The sequence below is a fragment of the Stereum hirsutum genome (genome assembly GCF_000264905.1).
Source record: "Stereum hirsutum FP-91666 SS1 unplaced genomic scaffold STEHIscaffold_3, whole genome shotgun sequence".
Taxonomy (NCBI): Eukaryota; Fungi; Basidiomycota; class Agaricomycetes; order Russulales; family Stereaceae; genus Stereum; species Stereum hirsutum.
The window spans coordinates 1,667,091-1,691,429 of NW_006763133.1; the positions used below are offsets into that span (position 1 = coordinate 1,667,091).

Consider the following 24,339-nt stretch of genomic DNA (forward strand, 5'->3'; position numbering starts at 1 on the left):
GGCGTTCCGGAAAAGGAAGTGGGCGGCCAGTATACGCGGCGCGAGCTGCGTGCACTGGCAGTGCAACCCTCGCTCTTACTTCCGCATCTCCCTTTCTCTCCCCCTTTCTCTGTCCTTTTCTTCCTGCTAGATATGAGTTCCGGTCTCGGCGCAGAAGTTGTATCCGTCGTCAACAAGCTTCAAGATGTCTTTGCCGCTGTCGGCTCGAGTGCAGCTCAGATAGACTTGCCCCAGATATGTGTTCTGGGTAGTCAAAGTAGTGGAAAGAGTAGTGTGCTCGAGGTACGTGAAAGCTTCATCATTGCGGAGAGAATCGCGAGAATTAACATAGCTTCTAATCCTGGTTAGAATATCGTTGGGAGAGACTTCTTGCCCAGAGGATCTGGTATCGTCACTCGACGGCCATTGGTGCGTACACAACCATGTATCCCTGCGTCGGAGCTCCATCTCAACCTCAATGCAGGTCCTCCAACTCATAAATCGCCCTGCATCTGCCCCCATGCCAAATGGAACCGCCGGTATGTGCACTTTCTCTTGTCTTATGCCTACCCGGCATCATATTAACGTTGACGCCACCCTCGTCCAGCCAAAGCCGCTTCCGCCGCCGAGAACGGCGACTCGCATGCTAACGAGAACGAATGGGGCGAATTCCTTCACCTTCCCGGGGAGAAGTTCTACGACTTCAACAAGATTCGCGCTGAGATCGTTCGTGATACCGAGGCGAAGACTGGTCGCAATGCAGGCATCTCCCCCGTGCCCATCAACCTCCGTATCTTCTCACCTACCGTCCTCACGCTCACACTCGTCGATCTCCCCGGCCTCACGAAAGTCCCTGTTGGGGACCAACCGAAAGATATTGAGAAGCAGATTCGTGACATGTTGTTCAAGTATATCTCGAAGCCGGCCTGTATCATTCTCGCAGTCACACCTGCCAACCAGGATTTGGCCAACTCAGATGGTTTGAAGATGGCGAGAGAGGTTGACCCGGAGGGTTTGAGGACTATCGGTGTCCTCACCAAAGTTGATTTGATGTACGCTCTCATTTTATTTTTATGTACCCTTTTACTTTTCACTAATATAATCTACCTGCAGGGACACCGGAACCGACGTCATCGATATTCTTGCTGGACGAGTCATCCCCCTGCGACTGGGATACGTCCCTGTTGTCAACCGTGGACAACGTGACATTGACTCCTCAAAATCCATCACTGCGGCTCTTGAGCATGAGCGTCAATTCTTCGAGAACCACCCGTCGTACAAGGGCAAGGCACAATACTGCGGTACACCCTTCCTTGCCCGCAAACTTAACATGGTACGGCTAATTTCCACTTTTCAAAGCAACCATAACCAATGTTTACATTGCCCCTTAGATCCTTATGCACCACATTCGCGCAACTCTTCCCGACATCAAGGCTCGCATCACCTCCCAACTGCAGAAATACAGCCAAGAGCTGCAAACACTCGGTGGTCCTAGCGGCGAGGGTAACTCTTCGAGCGTTGTCTTGGGCGTCATCACCGAATTTACGAACGAGTTCCGGACGGTCATCGACGGAAACACGAACGACCTATCGCTGAACGAGTTGAGCGGTGGTGCCCGTATCAGTTTCGTCTTCCACGAGTTGTTCAATAACGGGATTAAGAGCATCGATCCGTTCGACCAGGTGAAGGACGGGGATATCAGGACGCTCTTGTACAACTCTTCCGTACGTAATCCTCACCGTCTGGTCGTGGGCGACTGACTTACAGTTGTGACTGTCATGCCCAGGGATCAACACCAGCTCTCTTTGTTGGGACGACCGCGTTCGAAGTGATCGTCAAGGGACAGATCAAGCGTCTAGAGGACCCATCTTTGAAGTGTTGTCAACTCGTGTATGACGAGCTTATTCGAATTCTTGGTCAACTTCTCCAGAAGATCGTACGTCTTTCTGCACTTCTCGTAATGTGCTGTCTGACCATAATCTCATACCTCTGGCCGGATTTTAGCAAGCGTTCAGGCGATACCCCGCTCTGCGCGAGCGGTTCAACAGCGTCGTTGTCAACTTCTTCAAGACATCCATGCAGCCGACGACGAAGCTCGTTACGGATCTAGTCTCTATGCAGGCGTGCTACGTCAACACCACACATCCCGACTTCCTTAACGGCCACAAGGTTCGTGTCTCTCCATTGTCCCATCGTAACTATACTCACCAGAAATATTTTACTGGCATGATAGGCCATGTCCATTGTGACCGACAGACTGAATGCCAACAAGCCTCCGCCCCAAGCCGCAGACCCGAAGTCGGGCAAACTTGCGCCTGGTCAGATCAACAATAACAAGGATCTGGACGTTGATGCGAGGAAGGAAGAACCGAGCTTCTTTGGCAGCTTCTTCGCGTCGGGCAAGGGGACTGTGAAGAAGAAGGGCCCCCAGCCGATGGAGGCACCGCCGTCCATCATTCGTCCGCAGTCTGCTTTGAACGAGAGAGAGACGATCGAGACGGAGGTCATCAGTGCGTATTTGCGAATCATACACTACTCCCTTCTTGTATTCTATGTTTTTGGACGGCTTGAGTGCTGATCGTCCTTCGTTGTACACAGAACTCCTCATCCACTCCTACTTTAATATCGTCAAGCGCGAGATGATCGACATGGTGCCCAAGGCGATCACGCTCACGCTCGTGAACCACTCGAAGGAAGACCTCCAGAAAGAGCTTCTCCAGGAGCTGTACAAGCCCGATGTCCTTGACGAGTTGTTGAAGGAGAGCGAGTTCGTGGTCAACAGGAGAAAGGAGGTCGTCGGTATGGTGCAGGCACTTAATAAGGCTGAGGAGTATGTCCTTCATTCTCATCCTCCTCTTCATGCGACACGGCGAACTAACCATGTGTGCCTTGCTATAGGATCGTGGCGGGGGTGTAAGTATGACTTTGATTCTTCGAATGATGAGAACTTGAGGCGGAGGTTGTGGCGGCTTGTAGGCCGCTCGGACGGATGGAATGATCGGTCGGTCGCTGCACGACATACATGGCTTTGGTTATACTACATACATGTTGTCCTTGTTGTTGTTTCCTCTTCATCTGATTTTTTTTTCGTGTGGACTTCTGACTCTCCCTTGTTATATGTTCCATGTTTCCCTATCTTTCTTGATGCGCGTTTCTGAAATATCGTATAATACCCTATGGCTGGTATTTGTGTGGCAGAGAGAGACTTTGAATTGGGGGGTTACAACTATTGTTACTCGTCTGGCTTTCCCGACATCGCCGCTTATTGTAAAATCAACACAACACAAGGTAATAGGTATGGCACCGAAACACAGGATCGCCTCCTATCCGAACAACAAAAAAGACTGCCAATCATGCAAGAAAGAGAAAAAGAACCAAGGACCGTTCGACGCTGGATCAAATGGAAAGATGTAAGAGAATAAATCAACCGTAGTTGAGTCGGAAGATGTCGTTAAGGCTGCATCGGAGGATACAAATTGATGGTGACGGTGTGCAGGCGGTTGGATAGTATCGCAAGATCGATGTCAGTGAGGCTGTACAGGGGTAAATCCGCATTGAGCACGTACACATAGTAGCTTCCGCCCTCTGGGATCAACTGGAAGACCTGGCTGAACTGGAGAGGATTCGGAGAGTCGTCGATCTACGGAGATGACATTCGCCGCAGAGTATGTTCAGCCCATAGACCAGATTTCAGGGAACGAAGACGCGACGATCGGGGTGAGATGAGCATGTTCGAGTCAGACGAAGGTGGCGAGCGGGACGTACGACGAGCAAGCCGGTCACGCTGACGATGAGGCTGGCCACGGTTGGCGAAGACGGTTGGGCATCCATCGTAGTGACTTTGTGCTGTACGCGCTCGAAGGGGAGGTTCTGGCACGCCAGATCGCGTTCGAGGACGTGGATATACGGATGTGGCGCTCGAGTGAGAATATTGCGAGGAAGTCATGGAGTTTGGATAAAACATACGGTGAGCTTCTCGGTGATGGGAGCAGCGCCCTGAATGGCTGTACCCTCAAAGGAGAGCATAGAGACATCGCGCTACGAATTGTAAAAGAATCCGGTCGAAATGAGCATGTTGAGCAGTACGAAGGATGGACAGGGGAGACGGACGTAAAGCGACTGAAGACTGGCACGGTTAGTGTCGAAAGTGGTGTAGTAAAAATCGGTGAATTGCTTCGCGATCGCAGTTGCGTCTGCCATGGTGAGCTAGGGCGAGAGGATGGGGAAGACGCGACGAGGACGGTGGGCAGGGCAGAGGGACAGCACCAGGACCGCGCCTTGTTTTCTTTCCCTACTCTCGGTCACGTGCGCATGCACAATTGTTAGAGATCTTCCGGAAGGAGACCGAGAAGCTTGATCTGCGCATGGCCAAATATTACATAGGCTGTGAACGTATTATCGGCACGAATGAGAGTAATTTGTGTGAAATGTTGAGATAATTACCTGGCATTTCCGAGAGTCGATGAAGCTCGGTGGCGGCCGAGTCGACGTCAAATATTTGAAACGTCGACTCTCCGCGCCACAACGAGGCCAAACGCTACGAGCTCGAATATCTTGACCTCTTTGCTCGGCGGAGACGAGATGCAGGCTCAGGCAGCTTCCCCTAGAATCGAATCGCAGCCAGGGCCGTCGGCTACGAACACGGCCCCGACAAACCAGCGCCCAACGATGAGGAGAAAGAGCTCGGCCCAGAATCTGTTGGCTTCTTTCAAGCCTAACAGCAGCAACAGCAACGCGAACAACAGTTCTCCCTCTTCCGCCGTTCCGACTCCTTCCCCTTCACCAATACCCATCCCCGTACCTCCCCAGCCGTCTTCGGCCGCACCCATGCAGATGTCTCTCGGTGGACCGGGCCCAGCATCCTCATCTGTTACCTCTTCCTTCTCGTTCGCGTCGACACCAACGGCCTACACACCCATACAGAAAGAATGGGATAACCAAAGCATGCATTCCGACGGTGCTAGCCAGCCACCACAAACTGCCAGCAATTCCGCGTTTTCGCAAGGTGCCACTGTCGAGTACTTGAGGGATCTTGTCCAGAAGAGGATCATCACCTTAACTTACATGCGGAATGTCCATGACGGGTGCGTTACTTGTGCTTTGCATTCCGGTCAAAGCGGAATTCTTACATGTGTACTCAGACGAAGTCATTGGTTTCACACAATCATGATGTCGCGGCCAGAGCTCGACAGAGTGTTCAGCAACGCTGCCATGAAGAAGAGGTGAGCAGCATTACACCTCTCTCATATTCGCCCCTATATCCGGAGATCCATATATATGGAAAGTAGCCACGTGCTACGTGAACATTTTGCCCTCGAATGTGGCCCACTCGATGAAAACCTTTCTTTCGGGGTTATTTACACGTACAACCTTCTGGTTGGTCATCCGAACTACTGCTAACTTATGGGTTTGTGGGAACAACAGAACTTCACGCTTCGCGATCCTCGCTATGTCTCTCGCCACCCTGTTCGACGTACATCAACCCCAGGATCTCATGCGTGGTCTATTGAACACCCTGACCGAATACGAGCAATCAAAAGAGGACAAGTACAACGACCCACGTCCAGCTAAGATGGTGATACAAAATAAGCCTCTCCACTTCAAGTCAAAAACTGATTTCCAGTCCACTTTTCTAGCGAATATTTAGACGTCGAAAAGGAGCACCAGGAATGTCAGACTTTTCATTAGGAATGCCCATCCCCGACACATCAGAAACATCCTACCTCATGACACCACACATTGTACGTTCTACAACCCAAGAAACTACTTTCTTTTATACTTAAACCTCACCGCCTCCAATCGAATCTAGCCTTTCCCCCTAGACTACCACCAAACCCTCCTCTCCCTCCTCGACGTCCTCTCCGAAGTTTACTCCAAGCTCTCTAAATTCCTCGGCCCATCTCCTTTCCCACACGCAACCCAACATATGCTCGGCCCCCTAGGCCTCCTCTCTCCCCATCCCGGTGTCTCGTATCTCTTCTCAGGCGCAGATGCCGCACCAGTAGGCGATGGTGACGGGTTATGGGGGATCGCGCATGGGGGCATAGGGCCAGGACCGGGCGTGGCTGCCGCTGCTGCACCTGGTGCTGGTGGAGCGGGAGCAGGAGGCGCTCCTGGGGCTAGTGGGTTTCATGGAGGGTTTGGTGGTCAGAGTAATGGTGGAGGTGTAGGGATGGGAGGTGGAGGGCCGTTGGCGAGTCCACCGCCGAGTTGGACGCCAGCGCTGGGAGAGATGGTGTTGAAAGTGGATACGAAGTTCAAAGTACGTCGGACTGTGTCTCTCTTCTTGTCTTTCCATTCGCTCGCTCTGAGGATGATGAGCTGATCTTCGGGGATGTATCAGAAAATCATCTCGACGCTATTGAAGGACTTGGATGCATTTGCGAGGAACGAGATCAAGGACGAGCTCGCATCGCTGGATCCGCTGCTGAGGAATGTGGCAGTGGCGGACGAGAGCCGGGCGACGTATGATTTCGAAGGAACTATCTGATTCTCAACTTATCCTATCCTCTTTCATCCCTTCCTTGGAAGAACCTTTATCTAGCTCATATGAGCGCGGACTATGCTCCACGCCAGATGTATGGACATCGTTGCCCCGCCAGCTCCTTTTCTTTTCGCGAAGCTTGCCTTCTCTTTCTTTTTCTTTCGTTATTTGCTCTGGATACCCTTTTATGCGTCTCTGTGCTCCCTTGTTCGATGTCTTGTGTCCGGCTTGTAACTCTTAGACTCTTTGTAACAATTCAGAATCAGTATGAGTAGTACAATAGTTGACGGCTAATTCCGCCTTCCCCTCTGTATCCGTTGTGTCTCGAGTGCTCCATACATCCAGGACTGCACGATCTGGCATCTCTCAGCCAGAGAGTATGTGCATCCAAATTGTTACAGCCAGCCCATACTCACTGTCGTCATTCACCCATTATCGTAGTACCTCTGCGATGTATTAAAAGAGGGAGGCGGCAGATACTCATGTATCAAGAGATAATTATCTTCCGCTCATGGCGGCGGCACCAAGATAGATCCCCTCTAACAAACACAGAAGTCAGTTGTTCTCGTTGGTAGTGGGACTGAGGACGTAGTGCTACGGAGATTGCTTTGGTGCAGTCCACTGCCCTTTGTAGAGAAGGTTCAGCCGAGGACGATGAGTTCGGAGATTGCAGTGGCTGAGCGCTGGTGGCAGACTAGGGCCCGTCTACCCACCGATCACGGCTAGCAAGTTCCTCAGATCCCTTGCTAGTGGGAGTGTGGGAAGACGGGGCGTAGTACTACCGCAGTGTCAATGCGAATTATCCGTCGGAGAACTGTGCGGCGCAATACGGATCTGAGTTTGACTCGTGCATGTCCCCGGCCGGCGTCCAAAGCGCAAGATGAACGTCATGAGCTCAGAGTTGAAGACGAGCCTTGGGTAACCTCAAATGACATTTCCACTCGAATATTCGATATGCAGAGCATCCTCATCGGTGAGATTGGGTCAGAGCACTGGCAAGGTCGCCACAGCGGTGGAACCGGAAGCAAAAGGTACCCGATTACATAAGCTCCCGCCTGCTCGGTTTGGTTTCCTTTGACTCCGGCTTTCTTCTCAACGCTACCACGACTTGGTTTTGTCTTTACTTGAAGCTCTGCAGGGGCCGGCGGCCGACTGCGACTATGACGGTCCTAAAGGCTTGCTTGCCTAAGTATTGTCTGCGGCTCGCTTGGGAAAGGATCTGATGTGTAGAGCTCGACACCGCGTTAGGTCCAGGCTACTACTATCGTGAAAACGTGTAAACTATAGCCCATGGGGCTGCCTGACCTCGGAGATCAACCTCTATGTACTACTCATCACGGCAACGACTGTTTCCAAGAGATATTTGCTGTCTCAAATGCGAGAGTTTACCTCAGGAAATTAGCGCCTGTAGTTGCGTGCTCCCGATGTTGCAGCATGATGACTCGATTACTAGGCTGTCTGCGGTGTTCATTGCACTCCACCAAAGGAACAGTACACTATTGGCCGTCAAGGACATATATTTTTCCACTATGATCTTGGGCTTTTATTTAAAGAGGAGAGCTGGAAGGTCTTATTTTCCTGCACCGTACCTTCTTCAACCTCGCCACCCATCAATCTACTGTCCACTCTTCATCTCCGATGGCTGCCGTTCAGAACTTCGAAGGTTATACTGAGCCAGAGCTCCTCCACCGGTACGCCTCCTCTCGCGTTATCACGGCCGCCTTCTACTGACAGTTCGAAATATTTTCCAAGACCTGGTACTTCTCTCCCTAACAAACTAGGCGTGATGTCCCAGCTCACCTGGCCCAATATCTTGAATGGGACCAACTGCGAGAAGCCCGCCGTCCCTAACTACAAACCTCCATCCAAGGTCGACGTCATCATCATCGGGGGTAAGCCTCTCACCATTTCTAGCCTGATGTATGGTCTGTGAACTGACTTGAGCATATACAGCTGGTCCCGTCGGTCTCACCACGGCTGCCTGCCTTCTCCGTCAGGGTATTACGGTCCGTATCCTCGACAGGTCTCCTCATCCTCTCCCAGTTGGCCGTGCAGATGGTCTTCAAGCTCGTTCCATGGAGGTTTTCGACCTTCTTGGTCTTGGTGAAGAAGTCTATCACGTCGGTATCCGTGTCGAGCACACGACCGTCTACAAGGACGGAAAGCAGCATATCTTCGCCGAGTCTCACCAGGCTCCCGGTAACGAGGCCCATTATACTGGTCTTCACGCTTGCACGCAAACTGAGGTCGAGCACCTCCTCATTCGGTATTTGCTGCATTGCCCTTCAGACCGACCCTTGGCACTCATACTTTGATTTGACACAGTGATCTCATCCGCCACGACGTTCTCGTCGAGAGGCCATGTACCGCCACGTCTTATACGTTTGACGAAGAAGCCGACGCTTCGGTCACGCACCCCATCACGGTCAACATCACCAACGAGGCCACTGGTGTCGAGGAGGTCGTCACTGCGAGGTTCATGGTCGGCAGCGACGGTGCGCACAGTATGATCCGCAAGTCACTCCCCATCGAGTTCCCCGGCGTGAAGACCGACCTGCACTGGGGTATCGTTGACGCCGTCGTCAACTCTGACTTCCCTCACCGCTGGACTTTCGGGTACGTGTTTCTGCCAATTTTTGTGTTATGCACCTGAGACTGATATCTGGACCACAGCACCGTCCTCAACTCTGAGCTCGGCGGATGTCTTATCATCCCTCGTGAACGTAACATAGTCCGTCTCTACGTTCAGCTCCGTGCTGAGCCTGGAAAGGCCTTTGACCATTCCAAAGTAAGTTGTGTCTGTTCGATGAGGTTGCCATGATCTGATATCTTTGCTTTCTCTCAGTGGGGTCCCGAGGAGATCTTGGTCATCCTTAACAAGGTCTTCGCGCCGTACTCCTTAAGCTACGCTGAACCCGTTGACTGGTACACAATTTTGACCAGTAAGTACCCTTCGCGATACTATCTTCTGAACTGGTGCTTATTATTGCGTAGTCAATGAGCGTGTCGCCAGCTCTTTCACCTACAAAGACCGTATCTTCCTGGCCGGTGACTCATGGTATATCCACGTTACATTGTGTACTTCGGCACCCATGGCTAACACAGAGTCTTCTCCAGTCACGTCCACAGTGCGAAGGGCGCCTTCGGTATGAACACCGGTGTCATGGACGCACACAACCTCGCATGGAAGCTCGCTATGCTCTGCCGTGGTATCGCAAAGCCAAGCCTTCTCGCTTCATATGATGTCGAGAGGAGGGAGAACGCTCTCCGCGCCGTCGCCACCTCCGCTCGTTACCTTCGCTTTGTCGGCAACTGTACCTTCCAGGCCATCGACGGCTCCGGCGAGACCGACAAGGAGGCCGAAGAGCTCGATGTTCCTCCTGGCGAGGACAAGGACGTCTTCTTTTTCAAAAAGTTCGTCGGCCAGGTGGGGCAGTTCCTCATCGGCATGGACGTCGACTATGCGTCGAACGCGCTCAACAAGCTCTCTTCCGCCGTCTCGAGGGCTCGTGCCGGTTATCGTGCTTCCAACCCGAGAGTCGCCCTCAGCCGCAATCACTCCGGCCGTCTATATCACTCTTTCGGCCATCTAGGCCAGTTCACCCTCCTCGTCTTCGCCAGCAACATGGGGGGCGCGATCAACGCCAAACTTCACGCCCTCGACAACTACCTCGCTAGCCGCAGCTCGTTCTACCACGCCTACGGTGGCGCCGATACTTTCAAGATCGTCGTTGTCGTTCGCGCTACGCCTTCACAGGCCGACCACCGCGTCAAGACGTTCCCATTCCTGTCGAAGGCCGGTCACACCGTCTACGACGATCAGCTTCCGTTAAGCCATTTCGGTGGCGACGCTCACGCTTTGTATGGTGTCTCGCACGAGGAAGGTGCCATTGTCGTTGTACGTCCGGACAGCTGGATTGGAACTGCCTCTACTATCTCCGATGCTCGTTCTCTCGAATCCTACTTTGATGGCTTCCTGTTCAAGTCAACCCAGGGTACTGTTTAGGCTTATCAAAATTCTCTGCGACTGTAGACTATCTTATACATCACTTCTCTTCTTAGCCTCTATGTTTTAATTCGTTTTGTTTCTTTCAATTGTCTTGTAGCACATACTCTTACTAGTAACCCAATAGATGACAACTTAGCTAGATCAAAATATGCCATGATAGTTCCAGAGAAGATCAGTTTCGTTTCAAGACTGCCTTACAACTTCGCTGCTGCTTACTGCTCTGAGTTCTAATTCCGTCGCCACACACGCGCTGACTTCGAATCGGAGTTGATCCCAACCTTCCGTCCTATTTGTATTTGTCTGAGTCTTTATTCCATCTCCCATCGTTCTGCTCCAGATATTCCCGGGTCCCAGACTACTAGTGCAGGAGAAACCCACATATTGTCGTCTTAGCGCTTGGGATCAGTTGCAATCCGAATCTCATACTCAGATCGGAGAAGTATGGCGAAGAAATCCCAACGTCACGGTACTACTAGTGCCAGTCATGGTACGACACAGACTGCCACTCCTTCACAAAGGAACAAAGACGCGGATAAAAAGGGTGTCTCAAGGGGCCCTGCTTTCCCTGTTCTGACTTCTAGAGACGATGTGACATGCACGACCTTGCTAGAAGACCAGATTCTACTCTTCGAAGTATGTACGGCGAACTCATGACTCCCTCGCTTACCTTTCCGTTGACGGAAGGATGTTTCTACATCTCCCTCCAGAACTTGTTAACATACGAGGAATGTAGACAATTCGTGAAGTTCATAGACGGCTTGCCTCTGGAATTGACTCCACCAAAGAAGAGGGGCGAAGCCGACAGGCTCAACCGTTCGTATTTAGCCTGCCCCCTTTGCCAGGCTTTACTTAGCACAATGTACTCTAGATCGAATCTCAATAACTTCGGTCGACTTTGCAAAACACCTTTTCTCCACCCTCCAGCCCCATCTCCCCGACTTTCCCTACCCAGCCTCTCAGAAACGTGCCAATGCCACAGCACGACCGGCTCACTCTCTCAACTCCAACATCCGAATGTACAAGTATACACCTCATCAGCATTTTGGCCAGCATTACGACGACTCTGTGAAGGACGCAGAGACTGGTTCCAAGTCGGAGTGGACTCTCCTGGTCTATCTGACAGGAGCAGAAGATGGAGTGCAAGGTGGTGAAGTATGTGGCGCCCCATCCCGCATTTATGAGCTGCGTGGGATATCCTAATTGCTGATGAGACGACATGATATTTCAGACCATCTTCTATACAAACGAAAGAGGAAAACCGCCAGTGGTGGCCCCTTTGACCCGAGGGACTGCACTGCTGCACCGGTCAGTACGTTTCTTCTCGTTGTTCAACGCAGGCTTGACGTTCATGGCAGACACGGCCACGAATGCCTTCTTCACGAGGGTTCTGAGGTTCTCAGCGGGACAAAATACGTCCTACGATCTGATATTATGTTTATGACCTGACGCACAGAAAGGCTAAAGGTATCAAACGATAGATGTGATCGACGATGTGACATATTAGGATACAACATAAGCAAAAGAACGAGTAGAAACCATCGAACAGAGTCCACTATCTTCTGCCCTTCTTTTTCTTACCAGGCATACCAGCCTCTACGACATCATCATCCCGGTCCCTGTTATCTGCTCCTCCCTCCCTATCCTCTCTTCTCCTCTTCCTCCCGCCGGCCCCACCTTTTGACATAGCCTGGTCCTTCATCTCGTTCACAGCCAACCGGCTTGCTTCTTCTACGCGCTCCCTAAGCAATGCAATCTCGTCCTTGTCTGTTGGCCAAAGGTCCATCTTTTTTCCAGTGACTTTCTCAATCCGATGGATGAGTTCGATGTCGTACTGTGTCACCAGAGTGATCGATTTCCCTGCACGCCCCGCTCTTGCAGTTCGACCGACTCGGTGAATGTAGTCTTTGGAATGCGTTGGGATGTCGAAGTTGATCACGACGTCGACAGAAGGAATATCAAGACCACTGTTCGGGGTTTGTGAGCAAGCGATGGATGTAAAGTGCGCGAAAGACAAAACTTACCGACTAGCGACATCCGTGGCCACAAGGATACTACGACCGCCGCTTTTGAACTTACTCAGAGCTCCTAAGCGCTGACTTTGGCTTAGTTGCCCATGCAATGGCACAGCAGGGAAACCGAGGGTCCGCAGAATGATTGAAAGTCTGAAATGAAGCATGATGAATATGTGAAGTAAGAGGTAATACGTGATTGGACGAACTTCTGAGCATCGTGCACTGTCCTCGTGAAAATCATCATGGAATTTTGGGCGAGCGTGTTGGCAAGGTTCACGAGATGAACTTCCTTGTGGCTGAGCGGCATGAAGAGGTAGTATTGCAAGAGGGTTGAAACCGTAGAATATCTAACTTGCGCCTTGAGAAGAAGAAGCAAGAAATGTCGAGCAAAGAGACATACTTTGAAGAAACCTCCACGCGGACAGGATTCTGCAGACTGGCGCGCTGCAGTTTGGCGACTTTCGTGGTCATGGTGGCAGAGAAGAGATATGTTGTGCGTTCCTTGGGTATGACCTTCAAGATTTTGTCGATGTCAGGACCGAAGTCCATGTCAAGCAGCCTATCAGCCTCATCCAAGACCTGTTACGATCCCCTAGTCAGATAAAGATTCCAGGATAGAAAGCCTGTATACGCACGAAAAACTTGAGCCCTCGCAGACTAAACCCTTTAGTATTCTCTAAATGATAATTCAACCTCCCCGGAGTTGCGACAATAATATGCGGCTTCTTTGCAAGCGCAATCGACTGTGAGACTACATCCATTCCTCCGATAATGACCGCACAACGAACGCCTATACCAGACCCCAGAGCCTCAAACTGCTGAGAGATCTGGTACGCAAGCTCGCGTGTAGGAGCTATAACGCATGCGAACAGACCCTTGGGATCATTCCAGAGAGCTTGAATTATAGGTAGTGCGAAGGCGGCAGTCTTTCCTGAGCCTGTTGATGCCACACCGATGATGTCTCGGCCCTCGAGGGCATGAGGGAGGGCTTCGGCCTGAATATCGGTTGGCGTTTTGTATCCGAGTTGTTCAACAGCTTCAAGTAATGGGTCAATAAGGCCTATAGACTTGAATGATGGCGGATTGGCAGCAGATGTAGAGGCTTCTTCTGGAGATGGCATCGTCGCGAAAATGCAGAGCAGGGGCGAGAGGACAACAGAGACAGAGTCGAGCAGACGAAAAGGCCGAAGAAGGCACCCAAAAATTATTTCAAAATCTTTCTCGAGCTCGCGCCACAGTGGCGTGGCGCTATTTCAACGAGCCGGGAGCTCGGCCATGCCACCAGCATAGCAGATGAAGGGGTGTTTGTCGGGTATCGACTGTAAGCAAAGACGCAAAATAGAAACACAATAAGGGTACGAAAATGATAAGTTACTCCACAAACTCGCAGCCCCCAGCGCTGCTACCGGTCATCAATAATAGTCTATGTCCGGCTCGCCCATGCCTATTACAAAGGTTGTCCGTCCTCCTCTCGGCAGCACCAAGACCTTCTCTGCACCATGTACTTGATACGTTTCAGCACTAGGAATTGCCAGCGAGCCCATGGTCATTTCCCCTCCGACAGGAAGAGCAGTAACCGAGACTTTAGGCAAAGAGAGTTCGCCATGGTGCAACGCGATTAATGTGATCGGCACAGTGTAGGTCTCCCCGTTCTAAAGATCTAGTAAGTCCCAGCTGCAGCTGTGTAGAATCAGAAAGTGTTACCTTTGCCTCGAAATCACCCCGTTTGCGCCCACTGACTAGCCAGTCCCTCACCAACTCTTCGATGTCGAACCTCATCTTAAATCTCCGGCTCTCATCGCCGTAACTCATGCTCCATTTAAATGACGTGTGTATTGTGAGCAGCGCAGAGATAGGTTGACCAGCGTATAGTGGAGGCAGCTTGTCTTGCGGGGGAGCTTGTTTCGAGAACGGGGAGGACAAAATGGATAACCTTGCCGCAGCGAGGATCTACGACCTACAGTCAGTGATGATGGCCACGATATGGGACGGCAAGGACTGACATTCATCTGCGGTACATCTACCGGTATTCGAATTTCGCGCCATGAAGATTCGTCAAGGACATTGGGATGTGTGGTGCGGAGCGTCTACAACGCATTTGTTGATTAGTAAGCATTCGCTCCGATGAATCGATGAAAGAGTAGAGCACATACCTGTATGACCATCTGCAGGGTCTCTTCATAGTCATTTTCTGCCTGTATCTCTGGTACAACAAGTTCATCCGCCGCATCATAGAGGTACACCCAATCAGAATCTTTCTCTAGTGCTTTAACCACGCTATTAACGAGCCGAGTCCGTGTGAGATGTGAGTCCTCTCCACCGTCAAGCACAGTGTCGACAACGTGTTCAATGAGCGCCTCAATTTCTGTAAGATGTCAATAAGATGTACAGGCAACTATGACAGGAGCGGTTCTCACCATCGCGGAGCATCCGATACTTTATACAGAGCCATAGTGGATCACCGACTTCACGATGCATTAGCGTACAGCACAGGACGACGAGGTAGAGACATTGGTCGCACCTCTCCCATTCTTTGAATCCATTTGGAATACAATATTTACTGGACGAGAAGGCGTGATAGTCTGCATAATGATCAACACGCTTGCTTTCTGAGATTGTGAAATTTGATTTACCGCTATATTCCGTTTCTGGGGCAGTGTTCCCCGAACTACCAGACCCTGCGCTTCCCCCTCATCGGCTTCGAGACTAGCAGATGCCAATCGTACATGTTGATACGCGGCTGTTGAGATTGTAAACTTCGAGAAGAGCCTATTGCGATTACGTTTGAGCGATATATCTGTGCAAGTATGTACGACGTGCACATACCTCGACCCTCTGAAGAAGTCGTGGACATTGACAGCGATTGGCAAAGATGTTGGAATTCGACTGCCGAGTAGTAATGTTCGTTTCACGGAAGGTTCGGCCTCAGTGCTATATTCCGCCGAGATATCGACTTGCTATACAGATCTGGATGAGCGTGATAGTTGGATGCCACTGGATAGAACGCACCATCATGTGCATCGAGGAAGCGTCCGTATGAGGAACCAGTAGATATACAGATTTGCCGGCCTTGAGGTTCGAGATGGACAGAGATTGTTCAGTCGCCTCTAGAGCAATATCTTCTTCGTCTGAACTGTACTTGAGCAAAGTGTATTGTTGAGAAGACGACGAGCACTAACCATTGTGTTCAAGTACCACCTTGTGAGGCCGAAACTCCACACCAGACGCAGAAGTTAGGGTGATCTCTGCCCGCGAGATATTATTTCGACCGCTGGACGCTATCAACATGAGCTGTGGTGGCTTTCCCAGTTCAACTAGCAGTCGTCCGTTTCAGTAACGAGAGCCTGAGCAGTCGGTGACGGACATACCACGGTGTGGCCGTTGAATCCGAACTTCAAAAGCATGCAGATCTCGTATGAGCCGGACGAGCACCGGTGCTCGGAATTTGCGCTTTGGTGCTTTTGCACTACTTGGTTTGGACGCAGCGGCCCACTGAAGTCGTAGTCGTGATGCGCGTATTTCACTTGAGTCGAATAAAAAATTTCCCCATGACGATGTCTAAAAATCAGTCAGCTCGGCTCAAATCGCTGTGACAAGGTGAACACTCACAGGGCAGAACAACGAAAATGTTGTTGTCCCGGGAGGTAATGTTGAGGCCTCGGTACTGAAGATAAGACGTTCTGACTCGCGGCCTGTCAGGACGACAGCGATTTCATCCACTGGCATATCCTTTAGACCCGGTTAATGTAGGCAAGAGTGTGCATAAGACAGGACTTACACAGGGTAGTCGATTTCGTACTGTCACATCCAAGAACGAGCCGTCTTTTGACTCTGCTAGGCGTGCATTCGGAGTTGCGATACGCAATGATATTGCTGGAAAGTCGTGGTGTATCATATCTGCGTTCACGATACGTCAGACTCGTTGTAGGGGCGAGTGCTGCGATGGGGTGCACTTGCCTGTGTCTAAGAGGCCGACCGCTTCACCCAACGATTTTACCAGCCCTCCTACATATGCGGTCTTGTCCGTCTCCTGCATTAGGAGATCTTCACCAAGTTCATCCACATATGAACCGAGAAACGAAAGGGCGAGGTCGACCCATTGTCGGTCTTTTGCCGTTCCTAGCAATCTATGAGTGTCAATGGCTTGGACGAGCATATATGACTCCAGCGATGTCCATTGATGGGGTAAATAATGGGCTGGCAATGAGGAGAAGGTTTGAAAGGCTGGTGAAAGTCGTTTTCGATGTCTGAGCAGCCATTTGGTTAGTAAGCACAATAGACCGAGAATGAAGGGGCCACACGTACAAGTCCAATGCCGCAAGACTCCCGTGTAGTTTGAGAGCGAATTTTCGACGATTACCCTTCGCATAGAGCTCGATGGCGCGATTGGTAAGGCCTATGTAAAGGTCATAGAAGGTGTCTGCATCAGCCATTGCCCGTACGACATCTTGATTGCTGATGGTCCCGGAGCTATGCTTCGAATGGCCGTTGGTAGGCGGTGAGGTGCAGGTGATAAGAGCCAAGGAAAAAGGTGGCTTGGATGGGAGATGTCCGACTTTGACTCCTACAACGTCCAACTACAAACACTTAGCGCCTATCCGGTTGGAACTGCATTCTAGGTCACTTACCTGACTACGTGCCAACTCTAATAGATCTGCTTTTGACGCGTTGAAAGCAACGAGAGTGGCTCCGTCCAGCGTCAACTCTTTTGCCCATACGTCACATTGCTCGACTGTGCTCAGAGCTGACGAGTAAATCCAGGATTCGAGGAAGAAGTGAGGGAGACTGCTCTACAAGTGCGATATGTCCAAATTAACGGACAGAAATTTCGGAAAGAGCATAGAACAGGACGTACTTGGATGTCACGTAATCGTCGGCTGAATGTAACTAAGAAAGTATGGGTCTTCCTACATACTTCGTCGACTCTACCCATCTTCGCGAGCAGGAGGCACTGTCGGGCGATGATATATATTCGGAAGTCGAAAACTGAGATTGTATTAGCCAGGATAAGATCTCTGTAAGGTCTGCTCGAGACGGAGAGGAGAGGCGCCGAGTCGTCCTTGGGCCCAGCGACGATAAGTTGACCAAACCATGACATATTCTTCTCTCGTAGCACGTTAGTGAACATGATGTCCAGATCGTCGAATTGAAGCAGTGCGTCTTCGAAGAGATTCATTCCTTCGAAGGACGTAGCTATACTTTCCTGTACATTAAGATGAAAGCATTAGCATAAGCGGTGATAATATAGGATATGAAATGACCTTGAGAATGAAGAAAGTGCAATAGTTCCAGCCAGGCATTAGCCTCTGGCCCGCTGACCTCTTCACTTCCTCAGACCGTTGAGCTATCGTAGAGTCAAATGCTACCAGTATTCCCTCCTTGATCTTTGACAGCATCTCCGCCCACGCTGCAGGATTATTCTGCCCAACAGTCCACGCCAATTGGACGCACCTTCCATACCAGTTGTTCAAATGACTGTACGCAACACTCCAAGTATAAGTGACGTACCGGTCCCGCTTATCCAGATTAAAGTCTGCTTTGATCTTGTCTAACACCGTGCCCTTCATCTGAAAAAAACCTCCGGCGGCAGTCCTCGCATCCGGTCGCACGACGTGAACGATGAGCCATTCCTGGTTCTTACGCTGACTGACGATAGTGTGCCAGTCCTTGATCTGTTTCTTTGTAACGGTCTTGTACGTTTCATTGTCCTGCCCACGTATTAAATAGAGTTAGGTCTATATATACATGCATAGCAAGTCCACGTACCTCGCATAGGACAATGTAGATATTGAGGAGCGGTTTCTCAAGCAGCGTTGACGGGATTTGCGATGTGTGTTCGTCCCGAACACTTTCCAGAGATGCAAGCCTGATGCTGAGCTCCTGAATAGTTCGTACTGATGTCTTTGTGGCAGGTTTCCAATGTATGTTTCGTAGGGGGAGTTGAGCTATGAGTGCGGAATGGATCTGTTGCCAGTGGTCTGAGGAGAGGAATGAGGGCGCCGACGCGTAGGTGACGATGACATGCTGCGAGGACATAAAGACCAAAAGGCCAGCTCCAGATTACGATTGAAGATTCAAGTACGGAAAAAGTGGGTCGGGTATGAAGGAGAATGGAAAGCAGGTAAGGTATGATGGGTGCAAGCTACAGAGAGTTTACAGGCTGGTGTAAGCTTTGACGCCACGCGCCGTTTCCGCCACAGTAACCGGTCGCCGGAGCGTCAAGGCGACATGTTCAAGAATTCGCTGTCTACGTGAGGTCGAGGGTGGTAATCCCCAATGGACTAGTGAAATTTCATTGCTTTGAAGAAGGCAAACACATTTTCTCTCGTCCATTCACAGTAGCCCACTAGTTCAAGATCTTAGTTGGGTATATATATTGTCCACGTAGTGTATGAATAAATAACAAAGGCAGAACACTATCTCACAGTAACGAGACAACATCACTCAGGCATCCGAGAAATCAATGCGGTGACAGACGGCACCATTAAAGTCGGTGCATCCAAGAACACCTCCAGCAGGGATAGCGTACAAACCCGGCCAGTTGGACTATAATCGGGGAAGGCAAAGCGAACAAAATTGTCAATTACACGTACACCGTCGGCCCAGATAGTTGAACAGCAGAGACTCACCTGGACGCCTGTGACTGTGGTCTTCTGGCCCCAAGACAAAGGGACGGAGGGTGCGGAGGTCAGAATCTTGAAGTCTGCACCGCTGGTCCTTTGAGTGAAAATTGTCGTCAGTACGATTGCACCTTGTGTGGTCCTCACACATGCAACGAGCTACTAACCAAGTGTGTGCAGAGGTGTCCTCGTCAGTCATGAATGAAACCACCAAATCTCCATCCATCTTAGTTACCACCTGGGGAGCGCCAGCTGTTTCACATCAACAGTCAGATGCCGTACCACTCGTGAGGGGAAAAGGAAGATGGGCCCACCGTTGTTACTCGTTCCCGTCGGGATGTACACTTGTGTCCTAGTGTTCCATGTCGCACCATCATCACTCGAATACACACTCTTCACCGTGAACGTTCCTGTTCCCTCAGTGGTCTCGAACACACAGACGAGGTGGTTTGCGCCATCGACACTGAATTCTGCCACGCCCGGCATTCCGTCACGTCCAGTGGTGGTCGCGCCAGAAACAGTAGCAGGGGTGGACCAGGTCGCTCCGTTGTCAGTCGAAGTCTGCATGAGGATATCTTGATCGTCGTCAGAATTTTCCGAGGCGTAATAGACTGTATAAAGGATCGTCAGGCTAGAATAGCGAGGGCAACCGACTCGTCCTCACTCTGCAGGGCATCGCTTTCAGAAATGCGCATAAAGGGTTCCTACGCAAACAAGTTGTCAATGATTTAGAACCAATCGTGGTCGAGGGCGGATCAACTGACCCAAAGTCCATTTTTCGTGGTCGTAGCAGCTCTCTCGTTCGCCTGGCTCAAGAACGACCAAGTCGCCCCACCGTCCGTCGACACAGAAACCGTGATCCTGTAATAGTTGTATGTAGTCCCAGTTTTATCATGGTTCCTAAAGGCACAAAGGACGTTCCCGTTGCTCAGTTCAACCAACACCGGGTTATCCAAGTCGGTGGTGGCCGCGGGTGACTCGGCCACGCTCCCGAGAGCTTGGAAAGATACGCCGCCATCAGTCGAACGAGAGATCTCGAGGATGTGGTCGGCACCAGAGGTATAGGTATAAGCGGCGAGGATGTTGCCGTCGACGGTGGTCAGACGAGGGTACGTGCCACCACCGGAAGGAGAAAGAGGAACAGCTGTGGATGAGACGGTGGGGACGAGTCCACCGCGACGATCGAGGCGGTTGCTCGCGGTCAGAGGGGTTGCGAGAACATAATAAGGGAGAACAGAGAGAAGCAGCGTAAAGAGAGTGAGTGGAACCATCTTGAACAGGTGCGCTTTAGGGTTCTGAGGCCATAACATCGAGTGCACTATATACTCTGTCGGCTCGCCACAAGACATAATCTTCCTTCCTTCGACCTGTGAGGACACGGCTAAATTTCACCGATCACTACTGATTCCAATGCCTGGTCCGTGATCTATGTACTGCGCAGATCTCATGAAGCTGTGTCGTACCTATGCGACCCCCGTCAGCGCTCACTTGGCACTCGCCGAACGATGATCGCAAACACAACATGTAACTCTGCCATCAGCGATATGTCAAAGCTGTTTTCAGACGCAAGTGGCACCGAATCTTGAAATTGCAAGTAGAACTGCCATCGGTCAAACCGAGGAGGGTGGTCTCACAAGGTATGCGTTCCAACGCCCTTCTCATGTCTGTTCCTTTCGTTGGGACATCTTATACAGCAAAGGTCACGGGGCGGAACGACGTGTGCTCCTGTGTGTCCAAAATGTATCCATCGTATGGCACACATTATTTATAACAGAAGCAAAGTAGATGCACAAGGACGCACTGGATGGGATGAGCAAGGTACATCATTCCTGTTTATCGACGTGTGTGGCTACTTTACCCTCTGGATAACCAAACCAGACTCCGACCACCAGGGCAGCGTTCGCTGCACAGAGCATTCCAGAGGAAAGGTTTGTAGAAGGGAACACGTTCCACGCGTACTCTATGGCACCAAGTAGAACCAACCTGCATGAGGTATGAGCGTCAGAATAATCTAGGTTGAGGCGAGATGATTACGACTCACTTTACGGCAACCGGATACTTCGTCCTCCATGCAATAAAGGGTATTTGGTGTGCGTACCACGAGTAGAACTGATAGTGTAGGGAGCGCGCAAATAGAATGCCAATGAGGTTAGAGGTCAAAAGAATGGTTGTGACATCTACACCAGCATGTTCAACAAATGTCTCCCATCAAAGCGAATCAAATGGGATACACACTGTCAGCGGACATCGGAACCGTACCGCCAGGCTGTCCCGGTCTCCTCAAGCCATTCTTGATGACAGTGATTGTGCCTCCATCGCGTCTACACCACTTCACGAGCCCGAACATGATCAATGTGAGGACGTGGCCAAATAGGAGTCCCTTCGCAAGTCGTGGACTGAGGAATGTCTGTTCATCAAGGAATCGCCAGTTGACCGTCCATTTGTATAGAAAGACCCGCGACAGATCGAACGCATTTTGGATATAGGGCCACGGATGATGGCGAAGGAAAGGTGTAGCGAGCCAGGCTTGAACAAGACCAATTGCAAGGAGGTGGCGAAGGGTATATAATAAACCGTGACGCTTGAACAGGACGACAAGAATACCGGGGAGGTATAGAAATGCAGACATTTTGATGGAGAGCGCAACGCTGATGAAATATGTAAAGACTCTCTGCTATGAGTAGTGCGAGACGAACGCACCTGAAAACCAAATTGGCAATGTCGTCTGCGCCTCTACCATAGAGCAATATAGCGAGCTGTGCGGCCACAACGGCCCAGCAATCGTTGAATAGGCGCAGAGCGAATATTGAGTGTAGCCGCTTGCTCAATGGTAGGAGTAGGATGATCCAGTTCGGAGCGCCTCCAGCTTTTCCGTAGATGGCACAAGAGAGTGCAAGCGAAGCAATATACAGGGCACCGTACAGTTGTTGTGCGAGTGGCAGGTTCTTTCCCGCGCCCGTCAGCCAATGCAGGAACTGATGTAGGTGGACATGTCCTGCAGGGTATCTGGGCAGACTGATAAGCAAACGGAGCTTCACAGGATGTGAAGAATCTTACACCAATGGACCGGTGGGGCCTATGATTTTTGAGTAGTCATCTTCGCCTTTCATGTACAGCTCTACTTGGTACATGTAAGTCTCCCAGTCGATTTCGGTGTCTACAGATTATGTTGAGCAGATCTTCAACGACGCGACGTAAGGCATGCCATACAGGGTATGAAGCGGATGATGAGTTGTGTGAGGACGACATCTCCTAAGATGACAAGACCAGCAAGTGCCCAGAATAATTGAGGGTCGGTCAAAAGCCGTTTGACGAGACCGAATAAGTAGGCGATGGTTGGAAGGACGGACATGCTGAGGGATTTCCGAACGAGAGGTCACCACGTCGTGGCCCAATATTTGTGTGGCGAGAGCGAACGTACTATTTGCCACGTCGACGACCGATTCCCACAAGCGTGCTCTCACGAAAGTCCTTGAAATTATATAGAATATTCTTCGTGGATATCTACTCAAATAACGTGTTTGTGAGCTCTTCAAATTCCCAGCGATGTGAGAATATCATGTTTGTCGCAATAGTAGGTGGCGTTGGCTGGTACTTGTATCGTTGCATTTGAAATTCTTGATCGTTAGGGAAATGATGTCACGTGGCAGTAGATCGGGCCACAGCGGCGGATGGTTGACTTCCTGAGTCTTCCTCGCCGTCATATACCCAAGCCGAAAGTACTGTAACGAAAAGCTCTCCTTTCTTCATTCGCGCTTTTACTCAAGCTCACCATGTCCAGCATCAACGGTAGCACAGAGGCTCATGAACCTGCTATCCTCAATGTCCACACGCCTTCTTCGTCATTTGCTATCATCCATTCAAGTGCGTCGCGTCTCGCATATTTCAGTCTTCGCAATGCTCACCAGTCCGTATGCAGCCAATGAATCAGTAACTGCGCTTTTCAATGCACTCAGCCGTAAACACAACACGGACTTTCACGGTAAACGCGTCGGCCCCGGCTGGATCAAGTACGAATGGAATGAGTCGGTGTGGAACCTTGATGATGGTACTTACCGGGCATTCTTACTAGTAGACTCTGCCTTACACCCGTCCCTTACTTCTTTAGATGCGGATTACACGATATTTGCGTGGCGGTTGAAGTCCACCTCAGCTGCCAAAAACGAATCTCCAACCATCTTCTTGCGCGACCCCCAAGCTCCATTGCCCACTATTTCCGATGGGTCCTACCGGAATCCGTCTTTCTACCTCTTTCGCCCTGGCATGAACCCTCCCACTTATTCTGAGGGTCATCATGATGCTATGTCTGTCAAAAGCAAGAAGTCAGCCAAGAGTATGCCCAACCACAATGCTCTCCCAAAACACAAGAAGGACTTCGAGAAATTTCACAGCGGCAATGGTGTACGCACAATTACGGGTAGTATTGGGCCTGTTCAAGGAGGTATGGGTGTCTCAATTTTTTTTCTGCTCCGCAGACTTCATTGACTGCTTTGTGGTAGTCCGCATGCTCCTCAAGAATGGGTACCGCTATGTTTACATCTCTCGCAAATTCGCAATGAAGCACGGCTTCATCCCTGCCGATGCCGCACCGGGCCACTACGGCTACGGTGGTCTTGTCAAGTACGTGCTCTTGCTATGCTTGTCTTTACTGAAACCGTCTAACATTTTGCCGTTTTCTCAGCATCGGTAAATGGCCCATCACGGTCGGTCGTACTAAGACAATTCACTCTGTCTTCCTTTCTGAGGAGTCTCACTTCGATGTCGTGCTTGGGCGATCGTTCATGGAGAAACGCCAGATCAAAACGAACCCCGTGGACCCGACCGATGTTGTTTGTCTAGACACTGGGGAGAAGCTTGACTGTGAGCTAGTCATCCTGAAGGATGGGAAGGGCGAGATCGTGACCGTTACTTAAACAACTACCATACTGGGCCCTATCGTGCGGTTTCTTTCATTTTTCTCTGATTTGTATCAGTCGGACGTTTTGGACATGACTGTATGTATGTAGCATCTAACATTATGTTCCCTGGATCATTAGGGGTATTCTATAGCTGAGTCTTGTGGTTGCTCTTCAGTACGATTGATAGCTCTGAATGCAACCTAGCTTTGACAATTGCTTATTCTGACGTCGACTCACTTGATGACAGGCCACAGCAGTGTGGACTCTGATTTCGACTTCGACGAAATACACACCTTGCAGAATTGAACGTCCCACTTTGGATCCACGAATGTTGCAT

At 50.7% G+C, this 24,339-nt stretch overlaps 9 protein-coding genes across 9 annotated transcripts; 4 read left to right on the forward strand and 5 right to left on the reverse strand.

The window, feature by feature from the left end:
- Positions 1–132: 132 nt before the first annotated feature.
- STEHIDRAFT_153769 (uncharacterized protein) lies at positions 133–2,896 on the forward strand (the record flags this gene model as incomplete). The annotated part of the gene is made up of 11 exons (XM_007300951.1): positions 133–282; positions 349–408; positions 464–518; positions 587–1,031; positions 1,093–1,312; positions 1,371–1,703; positions 1,766–1,915; positions 1,984–2,148; positions 2,213–2,489; positions 2,578–2,809; positions 2,878–2,896. 11 exons carry the CDS (start codon positions 133–135, stop codon positions 2,894–2,896), a joined length of 2,106 nt encoding a protein of 701 aa, XP_007301013.1.
- A 506-nt stretch (positions 2,897–3,402) lies between these two features.
- On the reverse strand, positions 3,403–4,179 carry STEHIDRAFT_50456 (nuclear transport factor 2; the record flags this gene model as incomplete). Its single annotated transcript, XM_007300324.1, has 5 exons — positions 3,403–3,436; positions 3,546–3,619; positions 3,745–3,849; positions 3,946–4,017; positions 4,090–4,179. The coding sequence occupies 5 exons, from the start codon at positions 4,177–4,179 to the stop codon at positions 3,403–3,405; spliced, it is 375 nt and encodes a 124-aa protein (XP_007300386.1).
- Positions 4,180–4,560: 381 nt separating this feature from the next.
- Positions 4,561–6,768, forward strand: STEHIDRAFT_166222 (uncharacterized protein; the record flags this gene model as incomplete). The annotated part of the gene is made up of 6 exons (XM_007300952.1): positions 4,561–5,063; positions 5,121–5,201; positions 5,404–5,554; positions 5,616–5,720; positions 5,789–6,241; positions 6,323–6,768. 6 exons carry the CDS (start codon positions 4,561–4,563, stop codon positions 6,467–6,469), a joined length of 1,440 nt encoding a protein of 479 aa, XP_007301014.1. The 3' UTR covers positions 6,470–6,768.
- Positions 6,769–8,101: 1,333 nt separating this feature from the next.
- STEHIDRAFT_153772 (uncharacterized protein) lies at positions 8,102–10,469 on the forward strand (the record flags this gene model as incomplete). Its single annotated transcript, XM_007300953.1, has 8 exons — positions 8,102–8,154; positions 8,216–8,355; positions 8,417–8,729; positions 8,789–9,079; positions 9,137–9,251; positions 9,309–9,405; positions 9,458–9,521; positions 9,581–10,469. The coding sequence occupies 8 exons, from the start codon at positions 8,102–8,104 to the stop codon at positions 10,467–10,469; spliced, it is 1,962 nt and encodes a 653-aa protein (XP_007301015.1).
- A 1,027-nt stretch (positions 10,470–11,496) lies between these two features.
- Positions 11,497–13,633, reverse strand: STEHIDRAFT_74314 (DEAD-domain-containing protein). Its single transcript, XM_007300518.1, has 7 exons — positions 13,120–13,633; positions 12,885–13,063; positions 12,691–12,831; positions 12,494–12,634; positions 11,828–12,436; positions 11,701–11,777; positions 11,497–11,624 (listed from the first exon to the last, which is right to left on the reverse strand). Exons 1-5 carry the CDS (start codon positions 13,603–13,605, stop codon positions 12,025–12,027), a joined length of 1,359 nt encoding a protein of 452 aa, XP_007300580.1. The 5' UTR covers positions 13,606–13,633; the 3' UTR covers positions 11,497–11,624; positions 11,701–11,777; positions 11,828–12,024.
- Positions 13,634–13,784: 151 nt separating this feature from the next.
- STEHIDRAFT_92528 (uncharacterized protein) lies at positions 13,785–18,520 on the reverse strand (the record flags this gene model as incomplete). Its single annotated transcript, XM_007300954.1, has 20 exons — positions 13,785–14,136; positions 14,189–14,434; positions 14,488–14,571; positions 14,638–14,849; positions 14,902–14,949; positions 15,006–15,066; positions 15,118–15,253; positions 15,311–15,441; positions 15,494–15,612; positions 15,664–15,798; positions 15,853–16,042; positions 16,094–16,213; positions 16,263–16,381; positions 16,442–16,731; positions 16,790–17,061; positions 17,113–17,274; positions 17,340–17,687; positions 17,746–17,935; positions 17,993–18,192; positions 18,251–18,520. 20 exons carry the CDS (start codon positions 18,518–18,520, stop codon positions 13,897–13,899), a joined length of 3,573 nt encoding a protein of 1,190 aa, XP_007301016.1. The 3' UTR covers positions 13,785–13,896.
- A 330-nt stretch (positions 18,521–18,850) lies between these two features.
- Positions 18,851–20,375, reverse strand: STEHIDRAFT_92530 (glycoside hydrolase family 93 protein; the record flags this gene model as incomplete). Its single annotated transcript, XM_007300955.1, has 6 exons — positions 18,851–19,030; positions 19,114–19,201; positions 19,272–19,356; positions 19,419–19,715; positions 19,769–19,808; positions 19,869–20,375. The coding sequence occupies 6 exons, from the start codon at positions 20,373–20,375 to the stop codon at positions 18,929–18,931; spliced, it is 1,119 nt and encodes a 372-aa protein (XP_007301017.1). The 3' UTR covers positions 18,851–18,928.
- A 552-nt stretch (positions 20,376–20,927) lies between these two features.
- Positions 20,928–22,456, reverse strand: STEHIDRAFT_50300 (mannosyltransferase; the record flags this gene model as incomplete). The annotated part of the gene is made up of 6 exons (XM_007300312.1): positions 20,928–21,087; positions 21,146–21,281; positions 21,340–21,752; positions 21,805–22,110; positions 22,162–22,261; positions 22,315–22,456. 6 exons carry the CDS (start codon positions 22,454–22,456, stop codon positions 20,928–20,930), a joined length of 1,257 nt encoding a protein of 418 aa, XP_007300374.1.
- A 360-nt stretch (positions 22,457–22,816) lies between these two features.
- On the forward strand, positions 22,817–24,218 carry STEHIDRAFT_74325 (uncharacterized protein). Its single transcript, XM_007300519.1, has 5 exons — positions 22,817–22,968; positions 23,024–23,152; positions 23,213–23,545; positions 23,604–23,724; positions 23,786–24,218. The coding sequence occupies exons 1-5, from the start codon at positions 22,878–22,880 to the stop codon at positions 24,015–24,017; spliced, it is 906 nt and encodes a 301-aa protein (XP_007300581.1). The 5' UTR covers positions 22,817–22,877; the 3' UTR covers positions 24,018–24,218.
- The last annotated feature ends 121 nt before the right edge of the window (positions 24,219–24,339 follow it).

What these genes read in the sequence shown, in the direction of transcription:
- STEHIDRAFT_74314 (XM_007300518.1), bottom strand. Translation starts at nt 13,605, where the DNA reads ATGCCATCTCCAGAAGAAGCCTCTACATCTGCTGCCAATCCGCCATCA. An exon ending in CGCGTGGAGGTTTCTTCAAA is followed by an intron (nt 12,832 to 12,884) that starts GTATGTCTCTTT and finishes GGCGCAAGTTAG; the next exon opens with ATATTCTACGGTTTCAACCC. An exon ending in GCCACGGATGTCGCTAGTCG is followed by an intron (nt 12,437 to 12,493) that starts GTAAGTTTTGTC and finishes AACCCCGAACAG; the next exon opens with TGGTCTTGATATTCCTTCTG.
- STEHIDRAFT_74325 (XM_007300519.1), top strand. Translation starts at nt 22,878, where the DNA reads ATGTCCAGCATCAACGGTAGCACAGAGGCTCATGAACCTGCTATCCTC. An exon ending in GGTGTGGAACCTTGATGATG is followed by an intron (nt 23,153 to 23,212) that starts GTACTTACCGGG and finishes TTACTTCTTTAG; the next exon opens with ATGCGGATTACACGATATTT. An exon ending in TATTGGGCCTGTTCAAGGAG is followed by an intron (nt 23,546 to 23,603) that starts GTATGGGTGTCT and finishes GCTTTGTGGTAG; the next exon opens with TCCGCATGCTCCTCAAGAAT.